Source organism: Cyprinodon tularosa, unplaced genomic scaffold (genome assembly GCF_016077235.1).
Source record: "Cyprinodon tularosa strain WSP-4 unplaced genomic scaffold, ASM1607723v1 ctg63, whole genome shotgun sequence".
Taxonomy (NCBI): domain Eukaryota; kingdom Metazoa; phylum Chordata; class Actinopteri; order Cyprinodontiformes; family Cyprinodontidae; genus Cyprinodon; species Cyprinodon tularosa.
The window spans coordinates 204,286-229,583 of NW_024039374.1; the positions used below are offsets into that span (position 1 = coordinate 204,286).

General features: G+C 37.2%; 2 protein-coding genes across 2 annotated transcripts; one reads left to right on the forward strand and one right to left on the reverse strand.

The window, feature by feature from the left end:
* Positions 1 to 2,528: 2,528 nt before the first annotated feature.
* Positions 2,529 to 8,811, reverse strand: LOC119798524 (izumo sperm-egg fusion protein 1). The gene is made up of 9 exons (XM_038308033.1): positions 8,574 to 8,811; positions 8,399 to 8,473; positions 8,169 to 8,252; positions 8,056 to 8,076; positions 7,851 to 7,940; positions 7,481 to 7,608; positions 6,172 to 6,322; positions 3,221 to 3,386; positions 2,529 to 2,870 (listed from the first exon to the last, which is right to left on the reverse strand). Exons 1-9 carry the CDS (start codon positions 8,773 to 8,775, stop codon positions 2,801 to 2,803), a joined length of 987 nt encoding a protein of 328 aa, XP_038163961.1. The 5' UTR covers positions 8,776 to 8,811; the 3' UTR covers positions 2,529 to 2,800.
* A 1,953-nt stretch (positions 8,812 to 10,764) lies between these two features.
* LOC119798589 (myogenesis-regulating glycosidase-like) lies at positions 10,765 to 24,850 on the forward strand. The gene is made up of 6 exons (XM_038308133.1): positions 10,765 to 10,838; positions 13,555 to 13,983; positions 15,948 to 16,479; positions 19,172 to 19,976; positions 20,052 to 20,170; positions 21,785 to 24,850. Exons 2-6 carry the CDS (start codon positions 13,706 to 13,708, stop codon positions 22,127 to 22,129), a joined length of 2,079 nt encoding a protein of 692 aa, XP_038164061.1. The 5' UTR covers positions 10,765 to 10,838; positions 13,555 to 13,705; the 3' UTR covers positions 22,130 to 24,850.
* The last annotated feature ends 448 nt before the right edge of the window (positions 24,851 to 25,298 follow it).

The following is a 25,298-nucleotide window of genomic DNA, read 5'->3' on the forward strand; positions in this document are numbered from 1 at the left end:
TGACAACAAGTATACAGTAATATTGTTCAGTTTTATATCAAAATAGCTTTATTTTGGCTGCTACAGTAGGAAGATCAGTTTGGTTAATCTCAGGGAAATAAATATTTGAACACCCTGTTTTAATCGAGTTCTGCCACTTAGAAATCATTGAGGGGTCTGAAATTGTAATCGTAGGTGCATGTCCAATGTGGGAGACATAATCTAAAAAAAAGAAATCCAGAAATCACAATCTATGAGTTATTTTATTTTGTTGTTTTTTTTATTTGGTATAGCCTTTGCTTGCAATTAAAGAGGTCAAATGTTTCTTGTAGTTTTTCACCAGGTTTGCACACACTGCAGGAGGGATTTTGGCCCACTCCTCCAAACTAGATCAGTCAGATTTCTGGGCTGTCGCTGAGAAGAAACAAAGTTTGAGCTCCCTCCAATGATTCTCTATTGAGTTTAGTTCTGGAGACTGGCCAGGCCATGCCAGAATCTTGATATACTTCTTCCACAGCCACTCCTTGGTTATCCTAGCTGTGTGCTTCTGTTCATTGTCATGTTGGAAGACACAGGGTCTCAGAGAAGAGCTAGAGAAAAAAAACAACAAAAAAAACTCTCCAGCTTCTCCAGAGCTGGAGAAGGTCAAGCCATCAGTGGTATACTTGGTCATTGCGGCACTCAGGGCAGTGACCCCTAAACTTGAAGAGAGGTTACAGCAAATCCCTGGAAATACATCAGACATCTCGGTCCAGAAGAGTGCAGTTCCAGGAACAGCAAAGATACTGGGCAGAACCCTCAAGCTCCCAGGCCTCTGGTTGAGGACCCAAGCTTGGAGGAAAAAAAGGGAGACCGCCCATATGGGCGGTGAGTAAGAGTTTTTGTATATATATATATATATATATATATATATATATATATATATATATATATATATATAAAAAACTTCCTCACCCACCGCGGGTAGTCTCCCTGGGAGCTTGAGGGTTCTTTTGTACAGTGTATTAAATAGGACGTGATGTAGTGATGTAAATGGACTGATGTGGCTGTTCGTACAGTGTCCTGAGATGACTCTTGATGAATTGGTGCTGAGTAAAACATGTTTAATACAAAGTGTTTCAAACCAACATGAGTAAAAAGGAACTCCTTTTTTTTTAAAAGAGTCTATGCAGATGTCTTTCCGTCCATGTGAGTATGGTATCTTTATGTTTACTGTTGGGTTGCTCACATGATAGGTTGTAATCTGACATCTTTTTTCTCATTTCCACATAGCCCACACTGAAATTACTCTACCTTCCCACAAGATTCTCTCCCACTCAGACCTTTGGCTCCAACTTTCTTCATGTTCCCACTTCCCTTTCTCTCACCGCTGCCTGTTTCTCCTTCTGTAGAACGACCACTTTGTCATCCCTTCTCCCTGCTGAGGCTGCACTTTCAATCCACTGCAGTCTACACACACATTTTTACACATTTTACTACACACTTTATCATGGCTGTCAGGAGAGCAGCTGAGAGTGCACTTATTGTTGCCTCAGTCTGTACTGTTCCTTTCAACACACTAGAGTAAGACCTGTGAGATGTAGACGACTGCTATGCTGGAAGAATGTGACGTGAGAGCCTGTGTATGTGGGTGTGTTTAAAAGTGTTTTCTTTTTTTTTTCACAGCCCTCTCCCCCATGTCTGCAGACCTCAAAGGAAAGAGCAGCAGCAGCAGATGTACATCCTGTCAACACTGATGCAAACCTCAACTTCCACACACCCCCTCACTGTATTGTCAAAACTCCTTTAATCGTAGCTCATAAGCCAAACTACCTACTCATAATTCAAGGCTTTGCTAGAAATTTCCCTACAATCCTTTCTCAGTGTTTGTAATTTCATAGGTGATTTCCTGGCTCTGGTTACTCATCCAATATCAGTCATTTTCATTTTCAGTTTTAAATATTTCATCATCTTCCCCGTGGCATAATATTGCAAGACTGGTATTAATTGGTTGTTGGAAGTCAGAGTGGGTTTACTGTAATCTTATAGGATGTGTGACTTGACAATGACTTAACAGAAGCAAATTAACTCACTAACGTACACTCCAAGAAAATATAAAACATTATAAATGCAGCCAAGATGATTAGATACGTTACTTCTTAATCAGCAAAAGTCATGACTGAATATTAGAACATGCTTCATAGTGACAGGAACATTACTTGCTTTTCTCTCTGAATGAATGAATCAGTAAAAAACAAATATCAATAGAACCTCTGATGGCAACATCCGCTGCTTGCTTTTATCTCATTTTTCCCTTTGGAGGGATTAGCTAGGATTATTGCGTGGTTGGGGTTTTAATCTGAAAAAAAAACAAAAAAAAACACTGTAATCCAGGAGATTTATTTTATCCCTGATTCAAATCTTAGATGCCCATGTGGCCACAGCTTTGACTCATCTGTGTGGGGGGTTGGTGGGGCTGGGGGGGGATCACCATGCTGTCAGAAGTTTATCTTAACTCATTGAATGAATAAATCAAATCTTGTTTTTATTTTGGCAGAAACATGGGTACAGATGCGTCAAATTACATAATAATCAAAAATCAACTAAGTGATTTCTGTTGTATCTCCACCAACTTCATGTCTTATGAGATCTCAGCTAATTAAAAACAAACAAACCAGATCCTATAACTCTTGAATGACACATTGTATTTCAATACCTTTTCTCACTTTCTGGACATGACTTAACACTTCATGCTGGGAAATGTATTTGACTGTGGAGAGACACCTACAAACGGAAGTGAGAAAACCTCTTCCACCATTTGAGAGTGTGATTACTTTATTTATCACACTGTGCACACTTCTTCCTTGGACTTCCTCAAACCTTTGGCTTTTCTCTCTCGATTCATCATCATCCTACAAGAACAACAAAAAAAAAACAAAAAAAAAAAAACACACGATTTAAAACCAAAATGAAGAACTTTTGATTTTTTTATATTAGCATAACTGGCATCACTTTCTGAAAGAAGTAACAATTTATTCAAATTTAAAAAAAGGTAGACCTTTTTTTTGTCTCACTCAGATTAGCTATCTTGACTCAGAATAATAAACTGAGATTTTGTAGTTAAACCACCTAACATCCCAGCTGGCTCTACTTCTACATTGATGATTTAACCTGTCATTCACTTTGCTTCATTTTATCTCTTTTCACCCCCTCTTTTCCTGTGAAACCCATCCCCCGCTTCCACCCACATGCAGTCTCTCACCCCAGGACAACTGTGAGGCCTACGCTGGCTGCCAGACTCAGCGCTGTAACCAAGGAGATGACAGCCACAAGCAGGTTCTCTGTAGGTTGAAAAGGTGAGTAGTCTCCATGAGCCAGTGAGGGCAGAGTGACGAAAGCTTGGTGGGTCTGAAGAGGCAAGGGGGCAACTGTGAAGGCAGAGGTTTATTTTAAACACAGTGCATCAATCTTAAAATCAAAGTCATTAAGCAGACATACTGGTAAACACCTTACACCTTTTAAGGAATTAAATGTGTTGGTAAAGGTATGTGAGCAATGCAGAACACAACAGAAAACCAATACATTCAGGATACCTTGGCATGTAAATTAACACACTAATTAGCCCCATCCCATCAGAGCTTTACATTTTTATCATACTCCTGCCTGATTTAGGTTTAAATCAAAATTTTTTCAATGTCTTGAAGTAATATTCACATTTTAGAGTGCCCAGTTAGACTAGAATCTGATTTGCAGAGGGAGCTACAGATTGGGGTGATGGCCAAAAGGTATTCTAACCTTAAACACTTAGGCCTCATTATAAGAGATAATTAGTTAAAAATAATGGTGGAAAACTGACCATTAAATTTACAAAGGGTTTGACTTCTGAAATTTCATGAAAGATCATTCATGAAATATTGAGGTGTTGAAATTATTTTCTACTTTTCATATAAGAGAGTAAATAAACACCTTTTTTATTAACTCATTTTACATTACTTTGTTGTCTCATATCATAGTTTAGTAAGTTGGGGCTTAACTGTACATATTAACACATACACAATTTACCAAAATCATCTTTACTTCTGACTTTCAAAAATTAATCAAATAAAAGAAAGGAAGGATAGGAAGGATATTTGTCTCATAACTTAGTATGCGACAGCTAACCTCAAAGTGTCACATCCTGTGTTTGTTATTGAGCCGTAGCAAACTGCCGAACTGTTCAGGTTGAAAGAGAAGGTTTCAGAGTCTAAATAATATCAGAGTCTAAATAATATCAGAAATAAAACAGTAGAATAATTTTTTGTATTTTTTATTTTTTTATCACTACAAATGCTGTCACAGATGCCTCTTTATTAAACAATAGTTTATGAGTAGTATGGAGAAGTTTAATCATATGTTGAAAAATAAATGAGCCAGTCAGAAATTACAGCGAAGTCAATAGGTTGTATTTGTTCTAACACAGGTATCATGTTTCCCTGGTGGAAATACCCCAACCATTGAAGTATATATATAAGCAGGCGTCCCTGCTGGCATTTTGACCATGACAGTCATATTTTGCTTTAAAGGTAATGGGGGTTTTCTTCACTAGTTCAGGGTATTTTTGCTGAGTCAGTGGCAGTTTTTGTAGGAGATCTAAAAAGTACTGGTCAGACCTTTTTGGAGTATGGAAAAGGCAAAACATGTAAAAGAATTAGATTAAATTCAGTTTATTTTTATGGTTCCATTTCATCTATGAAATTTCAAGCTGCTTTACAGAGAAAGGTTATTGTAATCATACAGACAGGCAGGTTAATTGTTTTAAATTAAGGGAAGCCCAGCAGATTATTGACTTTGAAGAATTCACTCCACCTGGATGAGCATGTGGTAACAGTCGTCAGTCACTTGCATTGTGTTGTTGACTTTACAATCCCTTATACCGAGCATGCATGCAGTGACAGTGAAAGGGAAAACTCCCTTTTAAAAGGACAAAACCTCCAACAGAATGGACTCGATATGAAAAGCCATCTTCTGCGGTGTTTGGTAGAGTCAAGAGTTTGGTAGAACGGAGGCAAACGCACATGTTTGCTGTGAAAATGGTAGACTGGCGAGAGAGAAATTTCCTTTAAAAAAAAAAAAAAAAACTATATTTAGTAAAACAAGGCATACACTGAATAGAAAGTTCTCACTTTGTGCAAAAAATCACAAAGAAACTAGAACATATAATATAGCTTCATGGTAATGGTTACAATGAAACTTTGTAAAGCTAAAGATTAATTGTTAAATGGTCCACTTAGAATTAAAGAAAGATGTATTTCTTTTTAAGTTACTATCAGCGATTTTGATGCAGTTTTGTTGACAAAACTGTCTGTCTGTCTGTTTACATCAGGCAGTAAACAAACTTCTGTTATTCTCGAAAGCTAATTTTTGACATGGTAATCCCTCAACTGATAAAGCTTTTATTTTAACTGTTTTGAAAGGGTAACTGATAAAAGGTTTTACATTACACTTATTAAAAAAGAAAAATAAATGTTCTTATCTTGTCTTGAATGCAAGGATATTTAAGTTATGCGTTAGATAAGCAAGCTTTAAAACTATGGTGAAGAGAGTTGCAAGACTTTTAAAAGCAAAATATGAATGAAAATGCTGAAGTTCAATATATTGGACCAGAAAATTAATCAAACATTTCTTTTCAATGTGGACCCCAACCCCACTAAAAAGAAAGCAGGTATTTCTGAATGTACAGCCAGAGAAATATCATAGCTTTGCTCTCCGTTGTTCCTCTGCAGAATATGTTCTGTGGATCAATACATGATTATTTAAGCCAAAAATGATTTAATTTATGAAAAGAGATTAGGTAGATAGCTATAAAATATATTTTCTAAAGAAAACTGTTTTTTTTTCTTGAATAAATGTCATTTAGTATTAAGTTATTCTATCACAATAAATAATTCATTTACATTTAAAATAAATATAGATAGCTATAGATAGATATAGATAGATAGAGATAGCTAAGTCACTGGAATTAAGAGTTTTGTAACGAGTGATAGTGGGAGGAAGATAATTTGTTAGTAGGAGAATTGAAAAATCGACACCATATTTTGATGATGAGTGTCCGGGTAAGAATTTCCATCTATAAAAGGGATCTGATTCTACAGTGGCAGCTTTGCAAATACAGTGCTCTAGATTGCGTCAACTGTTTGCCTTACTTGTGATGACATGTCTGAATCTCGACTTCACCTGTGAGTAGAAATGTGACTCTATAGAAGATGGTTCCAATTTGGTCTTGCAGAGAGCAGCGATATGTTCCTTGCTCCTCCAAGTGCAGCTGATTCAGGACCACAGACGAGTCGTGTGTCACCACTAAGGTCTTGAAGTCCTTTTCCGTCAGCTATATGTACACATTTGGAAGTGATAAATAAGGAGTAGAGGCAGATAGCAGGCAGGAAAAATGTGCATGCAAGCTAACACACAACAGCTAAATGTGTGACAAAACAGGACATCCAAATACAATTTATTGATAAGGTACATTTCAAAAACAATTTAAAAAAAAATGCTGTACTACCAACAGAAGCTGGAAAGCTCATCATAGTGCCTACAAAATACTGCTGACCTGGTTGTTGCACTTTAATCCTGAATACCTGGTTACACAAAGATCTGCGACCTATTGCTCAAAATATGGTTCCAGCTCACAAAGGTTTGGGTGACTGGTGTATGACTATATAAAATGCCATTTTTTCTTCTTAATAAAGCTTTTAAAAAAGTAATAACCATCCATGTTTTTAATTACTTTACAGGAATTTCTAAACAATTGGCTGTGTGGTGAGATAATTCTGACAGCCATTTGTGAAGACGTAAATGCAAATGTTTCTCAGAATTAATCATAAAGGGAGAGGATACAATAATTAAGGGAAAAGGACAAGAACTGAACTTTAATAAACTCCAAAGGAAGGAGATGCTAAAAAATATATATTTTTTCTGTATGGACAGAGAAACTTGTGTCCTGCTGGTATGAGCAAAACCAGCCTAATGCTGCACCTTAAAACTCCACCCAATGTTTTAACGTCTGAATAACATTTAGGTGGAGCAATGTGGAAAGGAAATTGAAAGTAAAGTTAAAGTACAGTCATATCTAAATTAAGCAAAATATGTGCTTCGACTGGATAAAGGGACTATTTATAATCATCAACCTTTAAGCAGGTACTAAAAAATGTCCATATAAAAATAATAAAAGCTGCATTTCTTTTTTTAAAAATTGCTTGCTATTGGTCAAATGTAATACTCTAATCCTAGATGTTGTGTTTTAATTATGGGTATATATTATATAAATATAATCCACAGAAAACATGCTTTAAAATATCCCTCCGTTTGTAATTCAGCTTTAAATTGTTTCACTTAGTGAATTTTGTTTAAAATATATAAACTTTTCTATAGTATTCTCATTTATTTTATCTAAATATAAATAATATAATATATAATAAATATATATTATATAATATAATATACATGTTAAATTAGGATATTAGTAAATATGTTTCAGCTGTGTGACCGTTTTGTTCCCCGGTTCTCCAGGAGCCCAGGAGTAGTAGTACTCTGGTTTTCCCAATAGGAATCGATGCCATGGAAGGAAACAGTCCAACACAGCCTGGCCTCCCTCATCCCCCTGCAATGGGTACACTGGAAAGGAGATAGAACAAGAGATTTGTAATGTATTTGCTTCTGGATTATATCTATAATCTTTTTAATTAGCACTGCACATGGCCATGCTGAGGCATTATGCTTTAGAACACATTCCACATGCTTTAATATACTCCGAAGAATGATGCAGTCCCTCTACATAGGCAGGCCAACCCCTCATCTACTCATCAAATGACGAACAACATATAAATACAACACTACAAGAAAGAAATAGAAAATACCGCCACAGTCCAGCTGGTCTGACAGAGATGGACAAGTGTAGATTTTGTATTTGCAAGAGATACAGTCCATCACTCTTCTACAGAGAACTCCTGTAATTCACAAAAACACACACGTATGTACATGTGTTCAGCAAACATGTACCAACTCAACATGGTTTGCACAACCAGAAGCAGCATCGTTGGTGGGATCAGCGATCAAACTCACCGCACTTGTTGGGGCAAAGTCCTTCATGGAAACAGAAAACAGAGAGATGAAATGAAACTAACAGTAGAAACTTGCATAGAGTGCTTTGCCTCACTATTATTTAGGTTGATTACCATCAGGGATAAAAGCGTCCAAGTGCTTCTCTAAGATTTTCCTGCCTTTCTCCATGATCTGAATGGTTTCAAATGTTAGAGACCCTTAAATATAGAAACAGGATACACTGCTGTTAGATGTCAAGCAAAGATGATAGTAGTATTTTAAATAACCTCTTTGTTGTGAAATCATAAAGAGTTGGAAAATAGTTTCAAGTAAGTTTTTCCACATCATCTTTTTTTTTTCTTACCAGTGGGTTCTGTTTTCAAAAAGCGATCAAATTCACTTTGGTATTCAGTTTTGGCTCTGTACAATGTGGTTGGATCTATGCATTTAGCAAACAAAACAAAAAAAAGAAGCATTTTGGTGAGATGTAAGACCCCGAAGTAAAAACAATTATTCCGATACGGGGTTTATGGTCTCACCAATGACCCCCTTTCGATTCCGGCTTGTCTCTCTGTATGTCTCATAGGCGTGGTCACAAATTGTTTGTAACTCAATTTGCTCATTCACTGTAGGAGCAGACAAGATGAAGTCGTCATGCATGTTCCTGATGGCGCGGTCGCACTGCAGACAGGCCTGAGCTGCACAGATGCAGGAGATCAGGGCCACCAGAATCCACAGCATCTTCCTGCAGCTCTCGGAAGCTCCACAACCTTTGTGTTTGTGTGATCTGAATATTTTAAAGCAGAATTATCAAATAACATTCCTTAAGATAAAGCACTGCTAAGATGGGTTTATCACAGGTATGAATGTTACCGAGATGGTGTGTTTTCTTCAATAAGCCTATTTGAATTGTATTCTTTAGGGTGATATAATTATACATAATCTGGACACAGTAGTAATGAAAAACCCAGTAAAAACTAGAATTCCAAGCAACAGAAAGACTGACTCAAACTGTATCTCTATTTGCTACTAGAATACTTTATTAAGCAAAATACTAATGAAACAAGTTGATTTTCCTTTTGTTTGTCTTATGACTTAAAAGTTAGTTAGTTTCCTGTATCCTTATATCCGCCATCTTTTCAAAACAAGTCTGTTGACTGCTGTTCATTAGTTACATCTGATATTCTTTAAGTCATTAAAATAATTTCAGCCTTTATTGGCTCATACAATAATATTCCCTCAATGTTATGAAAATCATCAATATAGCCTAATTAACTTAATTAATCACATGTGTGAATGTCTATCCTTTATGCTGCTGCTGCTACTGCTGCTTGGATGGTGGCAAAATAGAGACACCAACATGGGTTTTTTTTGTGCAAATAAAAATCTCAGAAGTATGCTATTCATTTTAATTTAGCCCTCTATTTCCTCCTCATGTAATCCTTATAAAATGAGCTCCATCTTAGAGTAATTTCATTTTGATATAACTCCATCTGCAGCAGTCAGAATAAAGTTGATACAACACTCTTGGAATTGAACATCCCATAGAGCACCATTCAGTCATATTAAAATGAAAATGATATGGCACTAACACACATACAATATGAGATAATTGGTGTGATTTGACTGGATAAACAAGGAGAACATTAGCTGCAAAAGCTCTTAACAAATCATGAACTTACATCCTCACAGTCAAGCATGGTGGTGACAGAATCATGGGGGCTACAATGGTAAGATCACAACCTTGGAAGATTAATGAAACTTTAGGGCATGACTTGAAAAAAATATATGTTGATAGAGACTCTAGATTAAAACTAAGGCGTATCAAAAAACCAAAAATATTTCTCAAAGCATACAAAGATTGTACATTTCCTAAAAAGATTGTGGCTGTATTAGATGACCCTGATAAAAATCTACCCACCACATAAAGGCTCAGGGAGCTAAAGAGATAAAATACCACACTTTTCAGTTCTTCTGTTTGTTTGTCAAGAAAAGCCCTGGAAAAAAAGAACACCAAGATCCCTATTTTAATGTTATAAAATATATTCAAAATTCACTGTACTACTGCTGAAAATTATATCCTATATTTAAGCTTGGCATGAGCTAGTGGGATAAAACAGTCTGTACATGGCTTGTTGCTGCCACCCAGTGGCAGAAAGTGAAACATGTTCACACATATTGCTTTGTCTACCTGCTCTTACCTTTTATACTGTAGGTTAGGTGTGATACTGGCATAAACTGGAACAAATGGCGTCCGCTTTCTGCGCACAAAAATGGACAACACAGCGTGAAAAGTTTAAAACAGTGATTAAGAATAACAATATATGTGTACTATTAGATTTTATGATATATATTCGTGTTAATCTTGCCAGACAATACACTTTTATTGCCAAAAGAAAACAGGTGTATTGTCTTTTTTGTTTGTTTCCAATGGCAACGGTTGTATGCTAGGTTTAAAAGTAACTTATATGTTTTCTTGTTTGGGGTAGGCCCTAATGTGAACTCTGGTGTTATTCGTTCGTTTATCAGCAATAAAGATCTAAATATGTTTACTGTGTGATTTAGGAAGAAAAAAACTCACAAAAACACAGACGTTTCCACGTTAGAAGCAAAGCTTTCCTTATACTACAGTTCCCAGAAGTCTCTCTGGTGGGGCTATTTGAGTGACGGCTTTCAGGACCAATCTAGACGTAGGTGAGAGAGGTTTAAACAGTGGCGCATGCGCAGTACGACCAGAGACGTTTGTCCACATCTCGGCGGTGCAGTACGCAAAGTGACCTCGGTAACTCAACTGCACACATAAGGTAAATATCTGTTTATAAAGCTGTTGAAGTAAGCAGAGACACGACGGCTATATCTTCCTGTACATGTTTTTAATTTTAACAACATTAATCTGCAATTGAACCGTACAGATAGCTGTCACGACAGGTTGTAAATGAAGCGAGCTTTAATGCCAAATTGTGACAGTAAACATCGCTTAACGTCTTCTAGGGAAACTCACGTTCACTAAAGTTGAATTACACTTGTTTATTTGTTCATAAACACGATGTCACTTTTGGAAATATACATGTTTGGTTGTGTTAATCAGGAGGAGAATATTTTAAAACAGGTTTTGTGTGTCATAAGTTGTCTGTTGTTGCAAAACGAGGAACCTTCAACAACAAACACATCCTCAGTAAGCTGTAGAGAGGAAATTGATAAAGTTTCCCTACCCATATAACGTGTTTGGTTTTATTTAGAAACTGGGTTTGGATTTGGATTGTTTAACATTCAAGCTGTGATCCAAATCTATGGAGTCAGAAAGGGGTCAAAATGTTTGTAAATCTTATTTAAAAATGAAAAAATATATAAGGTGATATTGAATATCAAATGTTTACCTTATAATATGAGAAACTAAAAAAGCAAACAGAAAATAATAACTGAATCTAGTCTAAATTCTTCCATTCAGTTTGAAAATACTCATAATTCAGTTTAGTATTTTAATTACTCTTTTTTTTCCCCCTTTTTATTTCTTTTCTTTATGGCAGTTTTAGATTTTATGTTAAGATTAAAATCCCTTTCTTTCTATTTTTTCTTTTTTAGTTTCAAATAGCTTTTTCAGTTTCAGGATTTTTTCCACATTCAGATTTTTACCCCAATCTGACGGGATTGGACGGGGAAATGTGATTAGCAGCTTGCAGCATTTCTGGAGAGATGTCCTGATCCATGCTGCAGTCATGGACTGTGGGAACTCCAACTACTTAGTGAACATATGTTTTCTCCAGCTTTGTGAAAAATATTACTTGAAAGACATTTACAGTGGAACTGCCCACAGTATTAGTGACAGTTGGTTGGAGCAAACCACAATAGGAAATGTTGTATTTTGCCTGCCTGGTCAGTTTACTACAGCTGCAAAAAGTTTCTTAGGTTTGCAGATGTTTTGTGTTTAAGGGTTGACATATTGTATTTTTTTATTTTAGTTAATTTATAAAACTTTATAAATGGTATCTAGCAAACCCCAAATGGCATTCATTGATTAGCTATATTTACATGGTGATAAAATAAAACCTACCTTATTGATTCTAAGATAATTTGTTTGTCTGAAGTTGACTTAGTGTTGTCAAAGTAGAGAGATAAATACATAAGCATGCTTTTTATATAGATTTGTATTAGTAGAAATTTGATTTATTTTTATTTATTTATTTTATTTTATTTCACAGTAATCCTCTGCTTTGTGCTGGTCCCAAACTAAATTTCTTGAAGTTTGAGTCTAGAGATGTCCCGATCCAGGTTTTTGCACTTCCGATCCGATACCGATTTTGTTTTTGGACTTCCGATCCGATACCGATACTGGCCGATACCAGCCTATCCGAGCATGTATTTAAGTTTAAGTTAAAGTATTTAGCCTTAGTTGTAAGACTCATGTTGAAAAGGGTTTTAGTACTCTTGATAACATCTAGCCAGCTAAATTAGGTGAGATTGAATAAAACACAATGATTGGTAACAACAAACTTACCTGTTTATTAAGAGATAAACACAAACTGGACAAAATTACGAATAGCAATCTGAAATTGCACAGTGAGCAGTAAAACCGTAAACAGTTAAAGGTGTAAGTATTACTGTAAGTTTTAATAAAAATGCAAAACAGGGGAACACTGGCGCAAAATAGTGGAATGGATCGTTTCAATCGGCGAAACTGGAAAATACGGACCAGATTTTTTTAAAAAACTGGATCGGCAGTCTGGATCGGCATTTTACATGCTTTGCCGATACGCATTTTTTTGCCAATATCGGCGTCCCTATCCGATACGTGGATCGGATCGGGACAAGCCTATTTGAGTCCATTTTACAAAATGAGGGACATTTAAGTGGTTCAAATATTTTTGTAAGGCAAAGGTTGAAATTGAAACTCTGAAATAGTGCATGAAGAAAATGTTGAATAATCAACCTTTCTCTGAAGGTTTAATGCAAATAATTTAAGCCAAATTTCTTCACAATTTGCCACATTTCCATTAAATGACTAGAATAATAGAAGAAAACCAAGTAGTAACATAATCATTGTTTTTCCTTGTCTAAGTGACGTTTAAAAGGTTTGTCAGACCAGTAGATCACCGAGAACTACATGCTTGCTGCTGTGCTGTTATTAGAGGGGCGCTGATCCTAAATATTATTTACCGTGGTTTGGCAATAAATGTAACTGTACCATGCTTACTTGGTGTCTGCACCTTTCGCTCTGATCATAGCCTGTCGTTAAGCTTTTATCAGCTGTGTTAGTTCTAGTACTTGTGTGACTCTATACGGACATTGAACCTGCCTACCTGCTGTTTATCAGATTACACTATCTGCTGGACGTTAATTAGATATGTGGCTGGACACTCTGAAAACCAATGTGTAACATTACAGTGAGTAATTCTAGCAGAGGGTTGGTAAACAGACTAGAATACAGCTTGAGACGTTTCTGCTCCCATGTTTTATTCTTTCCCCTTTTCGTTGGACATCGAGCCATCCTTCAGCTGATGTTTGTCATCTCCTATTTCACAGGTTTGGACAACTTGATCCTTATTCAGAAATGAAGATATTAGAAATTTGCAGGTAGACCGTAAGAATTATTTGCTGCTCCTCTGCGGCAGTCAAGATCATCAAGAAGCACCAACAGTCGTTGTTCTTCACGCCTTTCAACAAGTATTTCAGTATGTATCGGATTGTCCCAGGAGATCCTGGAGAGCAGATGGTGACTGATGGAACACGCGGTTCCCCACACAAAAAGAAACTTGGACCTGAGGGACGGCGGATGGTGATGGCCGGTTTGCTAGGCTGTGTGTTGGTTCTGGCTGCTGTGATCGCTTGGTGCCACTATTCGGTGTCTGTTCTTAAAGCCCAGTTACTGAAGACTGAGTCGCTGGACCTGAAAAAAGATGGCTACATCATACGGAACCATATTGGGGCTGTCATCTTCACCATGACTTTCAGGTGAGCTTTCTGTGGAAAATGGATTTATCATTCAACAGATTTTTGTTTTCATCTTTCTCTATTCAAATGGCATAGAAAGAGTCCAAACTATAGGGATTTAAATGTATGATACAACAGGTTTTGTATATAAATTGAAAATCTTAAGTGAAATTGTGAGAAATAGGGTGAGATGTAGGAAAAAAAAGATGAGCTACTAAGATTCTAGAATAAAAAACGTGAAAGAGACAAAATAAAGAACACCTAAGAATGCAGTCTGATGTGTTTCCTTTGATAGAAAACACTTTAAACAACCTGAATATGATGTGATTTTGTAAAGTCACAAGAGAAGATGTGTTTTTAATTGGCATGGAATAAAAAAAAAAACTGTATTGAATATAGAAATGGTATAAATAGCCCAAACTATTAATAATTGGGATATAAATAAAATGTTTTGGTATAAGGAAAATGTTTGTACTTTAATGTAGTTCTTATCTGAGATGTAGTATCTCCATTAAACCATTATAGGGTATAATAGTTTCTAATACATTTTAGTATAGGTTTTATTCTCTATTCTTAAATCAGAGGAATATTTTCAAGTCAAGTACTCCTTGCATTTCAAGAAAGAGAGAATGAGATTCAGTCAACTGGCCTTTCTCAAGTCAAACTTTTAAAAATGTGTAATTGCTAAGTTTTTTTTAAATTGTAATTTTAATTTTGATCCCAATCAAAGGATATAAACATATAAGACATTCTACTCTGAACACAGAAAGAGTCATGACTTGCTCCTGATTATTTGCTCTCAAGGCACCCATTAAGTGGGATATATGAGACGGCAAATTAAAATGTTCTCTTTAAAGGTAAACAGTTAAAAACAGTGACATATTGGCAGGTGTGAAGATTTAAATGGGTTTTTCAGGAGCAGAATTTTATGGCTTGATGATTGGATCTGAACATCTCCAAACGTTTTGTTGATTCAGTAGTCGTTGGTGTTTGTCCAAATCAGCCTAAGGAAAAAAACTGGTGAGTCAAAGACTTGGAGCTCAAAACGCATGTAGGGAAGATAAACAGACAAACTACTGTGACTCTTGTTGCTGAGGAGTTTGTTTGTTTGTTTGTGATGAACTAAATTTATTGATTTCATCAGGATGGGCTTGATTAGATTTAGGCTATAAAATGATAACTTGTTGTGTTCCTGTAAAGTACCTTGAGATGGCATTTGAAGTTTTTATTTTATATTTCAGATAGGTTATGCCCTGAATAAAAAATGGAAAGGGAAACTTCCATGGACTTGGTATAGAAACAGGATTAGATATTGCTGTTATAAGATAACTGTGTTTTCGTTCTACATTTTGTTGAGTGTCTAGTTGTGTTGGCTTTTGCATTGTTAGTCCATTTTTTAAGAGCTTATGCTTAGAGGCTGCCTGTGTGCAGTTTGTGGGTTATAGATGGGAAAACCAGAGGAGGCAGACACATGACTGCACCCTGAGGGGAGACCGATTTAGTCATGGTCATTATTAGCAGAGGTCATTTCGACAAAAATAGCATACAGCTGCAGCTTTGTTCTCTTCCAGCTAGTTATTATTTTACCTGAACAAACATGATTTACTTAATTCAGTTCAATTGTGTTTATTTATATAGCAGCAATTCACAACATGTCATCTCAAGGCACTTTACAGAGACAATTCAACCAGATCATACAGTCAGATTTATTCAGAGTTTTCTATCTAAGGAAAACCAACTGATTGCATCGATTCCTTGAATCAAAAGCAACCCTTCATACCAAGCATGTTTGTAGCAACAGTGGAGAGGAAAAACTCCCTTTTAACAGGAAGAAACCTCCAACATAACCAGGCTCAGTGAGAGCGGACATCTGCTTCTGTCTCCTGGGGTTCAAGGAGACAGAAGCAGAGATACAAAAGATAAATGTCCATTGCTAACTTTTCCCCTCTCTGTTGTGTATCCTCCCTGTTCATACATGGTACCAGGTCTGGCACTCTGGATCTGGACTCCTGCACAAAGGAGGGGAATATTCTGAGCTGTACTCGGTCAAACTCCGGCAAGCTGAACTTTTTCATCGAGACAGTCCGAGACAAGGACACAGTGATGTGTTATCGCATTCGCTGGGAGGAGCTACAGAGTCTGCACTCAGTGGAACATGCCATGGCCTACAACGACTCTCACTGGTACGGAGGAGCAGAGACAGCAGAACAGTACTGGCCTTTGAGAATCATAGGGGAAGAGGAACCACGGCCTTTCATCACCAGTGACGTTTACTCCAATCGAAATGCGTTTGGGGGAATCCTTGAACGTTACTGGCTGTCTTCCAATGCAACTGCAATAAAGATTAATGACTCAGTCCCGTTTCATTTGGGCTGGTCGCAGAAGAACAGGACTCTAAGATTTGAGGCCCGATATCATGGTTCCCCATTTAAACCCCCGGCAGGACAGCAGGACTTCCCTGAGCTCAGCTACAGAGTCTGTGTGGGGCTGGATGTTACCTCCATTCACAAGTATATGGTGAGTGTGTTCGCATACATGAAAAGAACAGTCAGTTCAGTTTATTCCAAACAGTTTATAAACAAAATAAGTGATCTAGCTTAGCAGGCTGAAACCCTGAAAGTTGTCATTTCTACGCTCCAATCAGGCTGATACATTGAAATGTTGGAAGCATATTGGCCATTCAGCTGACACCTTTTAATTAAGAGATTTTTTCTAATCAAAAATTCTCACAACAGAAAAGCTTTTCTTTCATTCCTCCAAATGTCCTCTGGGTATCGTATGAGTTGATGGTCGACTTCCCCTAGTTGTCTGTGGCACTTTCATTGTGCAGAGCTAGTTTAGCAGTAGCAGCTTTTCTAAAATTGCAGCTGCATTTGCTGCTTGCAGTATTTTTCCTTTGCAGGATGTTGGCGTGTAAAAGTCATAGGTGTTTGAAGTGTCCTGCTCTGTGTTTTCTATAACCCCTTTCCCAATGGCCAAAACAACTGTTTAAAGCCACAAACAATTGGCTTTTAGTGGCAGTGGGAACGGCTCACTGACTCGTGTCAAAGGACTCGGCGGGCGACCTGGGTTAAAATAGCTTTCGCAAGGCTCGGCTCTGATCAGCATACGTTGAGAACATCAGACCCAGGTTGACCTGCTAATTTATGTGAAACCGTCGAGCACAGCGAGCATACGTCACAACATTGCGGTGGTCGCGTCTGATATAACAATCCAAAACAACAGAAGCCAGGCAGTTTGCCAGCAGTGGATCAGACTCAGCTTATTTTTTGGCAACAGAGAGGGACCAAAATGCCGACTGTTAGCGGGTCGCCCGTGTTTGAAAAACCGCTAACCCTCTAATTTCAGTGGGAAAGGTGCTTATGATTGCAGCATTTCTCTTTTGCACTATTGTTCCTTTGCATATTTCCCATGTTTGCATGTTAGTCTTATTTTTGTATTTACTACCTTTATTTTGTAGATAGCAGTTGTTTATTTTCATAGAGATGCTCAGATCCAGTTTTTATCTAATCCTGAGCTCAGCTTATCGGCTGATACCACTGCTAAATGAATGAGCCGTTTACCTCTCCGTGTGAGTGAATACATCAGGTTAGGGCTGCAACAACGAATCGATAAAATCGATAAAAATCGACTTTTAAAAGCGTTGGCAACGAATTTCATCATCGATTAGTTGTGTCGCGCGATTATTGCGTCATCCACCGCGCCGTCATCACTGCCTCTTGACTGAAAGAGGAAGAAAAAAAAATATAGCAGAGCGAGTCAGCGCCGCAGGTGCAGTGTTGCCAACTCAGCGACTTTTCAGACCCCTCCAGCGACTATTTTTCAAAAAAGCGACTAGCGATAAATCTGGCGACTTTTTTCGGTGTCACTGGCGGCTTTTAGAGACTCTTACGTGAAAGCATGTATCGTTCCTACTCTGCCGTGGGGCGCCTCCCCCACCCCAAACCGCGTTTTCCCGCAGGAGTCCCTCTCAGCGCTGCAGTCAGAGCCTCAGCGTCCAGACTGCAAATGAAGCGCGCATGCACCGGGATGGACGGCGCAAATTGATCACAATAATTAAAATAGCCTGCGCTTTGTAAAGCGAAAAAAGTGATAACATGCAACTTTTTTCAAAAGAAATTAACATGGCACGGAACCACCATGTTTGTTTGGTTTTAAAGTGGGGAAACGTTACGTTAGTTTCTCAGGTAGCTCATCTGATGCTTTCCTTACCTTGTTAGTAGGTTACAGACAGTGATAAGGTTGGCTACTTATTTCACTTTTAATTTCATTTGAATTAGCTTAAGCAGCGTTTACATTTACTTTATAAATAAATTAACTTGCAAATTAAGAGGGCAAGGCTTTTAAAGTTTAAATCTTCTGGCAAAGATAAAGTAAAGAAGATCCTGCAATTTATGGCAGTAAAGCAGAATAAAATCCAGCAAGATCAGTAATATGTAAATTAATTATCTGCCACATTCCCATGTAAATTGGAGTCTTTGGAGGATGCGTTTTTTAGCACCCCTAGTTCTCTCATTTTTATTCCAAATACAATTTATAATTTGAATCACAGGGCTATTTTTATCTCTATGGTTCAGTATTTTCTCAAGTAGCAACTCTAACTGCTGTACTTTCCTGTCTTAAAAGGCAGAACTTTTCTAGTCTAAAAAAACTCATTTGTTGAAATGGGGGGGCCTATTGTTTGAACCCCTTAGGGGCTTTAAAAACAAAAATGTCTTTTTTTGCGCTTTATGAAACAAAGTACCCCATATTTTGTGGATGTACAGCTACATTTCTCATGTAAGTTTGCGTAGTTTTAACACAAACATTTATTTTTCATATTGCACCAGTACAGTTAATGAGCAACCTGTACTTGTGTGTTTGTTTGTTCTGTCTAAAATGTTTATTTTGGAATAAAGAGGTTAATATAAAAAATATTTTTTGTCCGATTAATCGAAAAAATAATCGTCCGATTCATCGATTTTTAAAATAATCGTTAGTTGCAGCCCTACATCAGGTATAAAGTTTTTTTTAAAAAGGTAATCAGTTATGACGGATATAAATATATTTGATATTATTTATTAACAAATGAAGTGTGCATTATCAGCAAAAAGAAATAAACGTAAATTGCATTTTACTATGAAGCTCTAGCCAGATGTTAACAGCATGTAACAGCATTTTATCTGCTTGCTATAAACTGTCCTATGTGCTTTGTATTGTTTCTGCTCAGGTGCGCCGATACTTCCCAAAGCCTTTCAAAGTCCCGTCTTCTGAAGTGTTTGAAAAGCCGGTGTGGTCCACATGGGCCCTCCATAAGACAGCTATAACTCAGGAGAAGTTTCTGAGCTACGCATCAGAAATCACCAAGCATGGCTTTGCCTGCGCCCACCTGGAGCTGGATGACCGCTACACCACTGACTATGGAGAGTTTGACTTTGACCCCCAGAAGTTCCCCAATGCTAGCGGTATGTTTGAAAAACTCAGAAAGGACGGCTTTCAAGTCACGCTGTGGACACATCCTTTTATCAACTATGACTCCATTAACTTTGGAGTTGCTATGGAGAAAGGCCTTTTTGTCCGAGAGCCAAGTGGAGAGCTACCTGCCCTCGTCCGCTGGTGGAATGGTATTGGTGGCATCTTGGATTTTACGAACCCAGAAGCCTGTGGGTGGTTCTTGTCACAACTGAATATGCTCAAAAGTCGTTATAATGTGACATCGTTTAAGTTTGATGCAGGAGAAACAAGCTACCTCCCTCGCCAGTTTAGCACGCTGGTTCCTCTGTCTGACCCCTCCACCTTCACCCGGCGCTACACGGAGATGGTCATACCTTTCAGCTCGCGTGCCGAGCTCCGTGTTGGCTACCAGAGTCAGAACATCTCCTGTTTCTTTAGGATCATTGACAGGGATTCAGTTTGGGGTTATAACCTTGGTCTCAAGTCCATCATCCCAACTGTTCTGACTATCAGTATTCTGGGCTACCAGTTTGTCTTGCCAGATATGATTGGAGGGAATGCCTACCCCAACAGCACTGCAGGTAGGAGACCCCAGCACATGTACCAAAATTCACCATGTTTTTATCTGTTTTTGTCTTAACTATGCTGCATTTTAGGCAAGATAAATGAAACCAATGAGCTGCCAGACAGAGAGCTGTACATCAGATGGTTGGAGCTGTCTGCTTTTATGCCTGCCATGCAGTTCTCTATTCCACCATGGGCTTATGATGACGAGGTGAGCATTTACAGAAAAAAAGCATAATTCCAAGTTAGAAATAATTATTTGAATTGTGGAATCCCAAAACATCATCTCTCTACTAAATGAAATTAACAACATCAACAGAAACTGCTAGTTTGGTAACTAGTTTATGTTTAGAGAATAAAATTAAGACAAGTAACTGAAAGGTGATCACACTGGGAATACAGTGGTGTTTGGTGCTAAGTTATTATTTCAAACAGGGACAATGTGCAACATTTCACTGACCTTTTAAATAATGCCTTTGTGCTCATAGAGCCTGGTATGGATTTAAATTTTGCAAAATTAGATCTCATAGATTTTTATTGTTTACTTTTCCACACCCTTTTTAAAAGTTAAACAGTCCTTTGAAAAGGTAATTTAACTTAGTTTGTACATTAAAACCAAATTCCTATAGTAACTGGAGTCCATGATGCTTCCACCTCCATGTTTAAATGGATGCTGTGTTCAGGCTAATGTGCGGTGTTCCTACCACCCATCTTGTATACAGTCTTAAAGATTAAGTTTGTGCCTCATTAGATCACTGGATTGTACTTCCATGTTTGCTCTGTAATGTCCCCGTACATTAAATATGGGACTTTTAAATCTCTGCAGCTTTTCGAAAGTGATAAAAGCCTCTTAGCTCTTGGTTTATTAGATGGTTAACATGTAATTTAAGAAAAAGATTAACGCTTAACAAATGTGAATATTTTTGCAGCTTCTTCGATTTGGATATTGTTTTACAATCTTAGCATGCTTTAAACTTCTACAGAACTTTCTCCTTGACCTGTTATCTATATTCTGTTGTCATTAGTGTGCCATGTGTTCACTGAACGCCTTTAAGAAATCCTTGAGCCCCTTTACAGAATAATTGTTTTAAAACCAAAATACACAGGTAGACTTGATCTGCTAATTAGTTTCTTATTTGGATCTTATTTAGTAGTGTCAGAGTAAAGAGGATTTAATACAAATGTAAGTTTGCTGATTTTTATATTTAGACAAGATGTAGAAAAAAATCATCCAGACGATTCCTTCCACTTATCCTCTGCTTTTTGTTGGTCTGTCATATGAAATCCATATATTAATTTGAGCTTGTGGCAAAATATTGAGAAATACATCAGAGCAACAAATATTTCCTGTTTCCTATTTTCTCAAATACCAAAAAAATAAATAAATATTGGATAACATTTGGTAGATTTTTGCAAATTAATTTTTACTCATGGAATAGATGTTAAATTTTTATAGCATTGTCCGATGTGACCACTAGAGGGGGCCATTTTTTCTTGATAAAAGACATTTAGTCTAAAAACCAAAAGAGGTTTAAACACTATTTTAACCCACACTGGGTTTCTTACTTTATTTTTACTGTTTTAAAGCAAAAAGGAGTTGCTGGAGTACTGTGTACCTTTTGAGTGTTCACTAAAGTGTTTAAGGTATCTTGGTGTTTCACTTTTTGTTCTCTTTTTTTTTTTCCAGCACTAACAAACTAAAATTGTTCCTTCTCACACAGATAATAAGCTGGGGGGCTGCCACCAATGAATTTCCCTGCTTTCATGCTAAATATAAATTCCAGGTAAAATGATAATTGCTAAAACTCTATTCATTTCTCTCTAGGTGGTTCAGATTGCCCGGAAGTTTTCAGAGATCCATGAAAGTGAGGTGGCTCCAAGGGTTCTTAAGCTGGCAGGGGAGGTTGTTAATACTGGAGATCCCATCATAAGGCCCCTGTGGTGGATCGCCAAAGACGACGAGGCAGCCTTTAAGATTGATTCCCAGTTTCTGATTGGGGATGATCTTTTGGTGGCTCCGGTATTGGAGCCTGGAAAGCAAGAGAGGGACATCTACCTGCCAGCAGGCCCTTGGAAAAGCAAAAGAGGGAAGTATAAAGGTCCCACGTATCTCACAGACTACCCTGTCGACCTGGATGAGATGGCTTACTTTTATTGGGATAAGACATAAATTAGATTAATTAAAAGCAAGTTGCACTGACAGACACACTGTATGTATGCTTATCTTCAGCAAACAAGACAAGCTAATGGTTGCTATCTTATGGAAAAAGTTGTGATTTCGGTGAATGTTGAGTCTGTGCCTCCTATGACGTTATTCATCTAAATTTGTACTTAAATAAGTTCATTTTTTGTAGAGATGCACCAGTCAGGCTTTTAATGAGTAAAATAAGTATCCGGATTTCTTAAGGACAGATTTGCTTATTTTAAAAGGAAATCCCCCCAAAACGGTGGTTTGATTAACTAAGGTGTAGAACTCTTGGGCTTAATCTTAGGTTATTTCATTCAGCATTTATCAATATAGTACTATTGCGCACTGTAAAACTTGTAGGCAGGCGCATAACGGATATCATATAATGGAGTCCCCACAAGAAAACAGTTCTATTGTGAAATATGAGTGCAAGTCTTTAAAAAGGGAACTTTTTTTGTAGATAATACTATGATTTAGTTTGGGCTGTAGACACAACTCAGCATGAAGTATGCTTGAAACTGAAAACAATAGCCTGAACATTTTTATAGGTAATCTGGCTACAGGATTGTTTTCAGGCACTTGGTAAATAGATAAAAATGACACGGTGACATAGCAGCCTAAAGTGATGAACATTATCAGGAGAACACACGCACACACAATTCAAGTCTGGATCTTAAGTTTTTATGTATTTTTTGAATGCCATAATATTTTGGAACCTGACCTCTGGATCACCAATCAGAGCTGATTAAGCCTATCAGATGGCTGATTCCTATCTCTAGTGAATGACTGGTGCATCTCTGTGTTTTTATATTTTATTTTCACTACCTTTTTATTTTGTTCCTCATCCTCACGTGCCTTCCACAGATGTGTAGGGGAAGAATCCTTGACTGTGCCACTAATGCAGCCTTCCTTTTTAGTGCCAACAACTGATCCTTAATGCTTCAGGCCATCTTTTTATTTCACAACCGTGACCTGTTTATTTAGGGTCATGTTTGTGATGAAGCGTTTTTTTTTTTTTTTTACTTTAATTACACTGTTAAATAAAATACAGGGTAGCTTAGATGACTTTGCCATAAGATAAAGGAATGCACCTGCTGGGTGCTGTTCTAGCTACAGAATAGACCCTGACTTTGGCATTTGGACCACTGGTAAAAGTGGGAGTCTGAACTTTCAAATGACCAAGCTGACACACATTAACTTGCATTTTAGTTTCTGCACTTTATTGAAGCTTCACTTAATAAGTGACTGAGGACAACTTCTGTGATTCTAGGTACTTTTATAAAATGTTCATTTTTTTAAAGGTTTCTATTATCAGTCCTGATGTGCCATTTTGCCATTTCACTTTGCGAAACGTGAGAACTAAAAGTATTGCTCAGGGTGGCATTAATGTTGGTGGAGGTGGTTTCTGTTGGAGATTTCCTATTTACAGCTGCAATTGTTAACAATTATTCAGTATGATACATTGGTCTTTTCTCCACCTTTGCCTTGTGACTCATTTCGCCTTATATTATCTGTGCTTCACATAAAAGTAGCAAAGACTTGACACTATTTTGCACACAATGAAATGCAAGAAGCCACTCGTTTGCAAGTGCTTGAACTTATATGCTATAAAGATCCCTCGCATGAGACAAAAAGCACAAAGATGGTTTAATTACCTGGATGAAGAGCTCTTTACTTATACTGACTTGCCATCAGGTTAGTTAGCTAGCTGACAGGAAGAGAAAAGGTTGTTCACTAAGACAGGAGAATGTAGAAGTTTTACTTGCAGATATATGCTTCACTTTAAGGCTCTTGCAAAGGGAACTTTGTCAATAAATTGAATCATACATTGAGTTATTTTGGAAACGCTTATTAAAATGAACCCAGGGAGGTCCAGTGTGTAATTTGTTTTGGTTTTAAACTATAATGTATTTTGACTGCTGCACACAAACACTTGCTTTTCAAAGGTCAAGTGCCAAAGAATTTAAAATGTGTGAATTCTTAATACAGTGCATATATGTTATTTATTTTTTTAGTTTTTGCAGCACCAGTGACTTGTTTTTTGACAGTAGGCTGACAGGAAATGGGGAAAGAGAGAAGGGGGGGGGGACATGCAGGAAAGGACCACAGGTTGGACTTGAACCCGTGTCGGCCCATCGAGGACTAATGCCTCTGGTCATGGATTGTGCACGCCAACCACTGCGCATCCAAAACACACTACAGTGCATGTGTGTTTGTAGAATATCAGAGAATTGTGCATTCCTCACAGCAATTCTGTATGGTTTTATTCTTATTGAGATGAAGGAACCTTAACATTGTGCCAAAATATGATTTTTGGATTTTAAAAATGTAATGCGCATGAGAAAACAATTTAACCTTCTCAGACATCTGATAGTGTTTGGCTGATAAATCTATGGCTGTGCTCTATCCTCTTATTCTTAACCTAATTTTAACTTTTTGGTATGTAATGAACTTCATTATATGCAAACTTTATATGACAAGTGAGCCCAGCACAACCTCATAGATATGTTCAACTTCCACTATTAGTAATATTTCATTTTCTTCAGACTTAAACCCAATTGTAAATTGGGTTAAGGACATTTAACATATTCAATGCATTCAGAAAGGTTTCCCACTCTTGTACTACTGCTTTGTTTAAATATTTGAACCATATTGTAATAGTTTTGACCTGATTTGTTTGACTAATAAATGCAATAAAACATATGCGTTATTTTCCTACCCACTACTTACTCTATAGATTTTAAGGTAAGATAACCTTACTTTATCATGTAACACACATCATACTAGATCTGGTTCAGATTCGATCTGAAATATAAGGGTTAAAAACAAATGTGTAAGAACCTTAAAGTCAAGAACAACCAACGCTTTGGTAATTTGCTCAATCTATAATATAACAAGACATAAAGGTTGACATCAGAACAGAGCAACTTTAAGTACAGTTATATGTGGTTGGGACAGTAAAAACTGAAGGGGAATCTTTAGTCATTAGCTTACATCCTTTAAATAAGACACTGGGATATTAAACAGAATGGTTAAATTCAGTTTAGCTTCAATACACTTGTTTTTACATTCCATAGAATTAAAGTCTAGGAAACATTTCAGGATTAAAGAAGGTTGTTTTTCACAGGTTCCAAGGTTTCCCATGTGAATT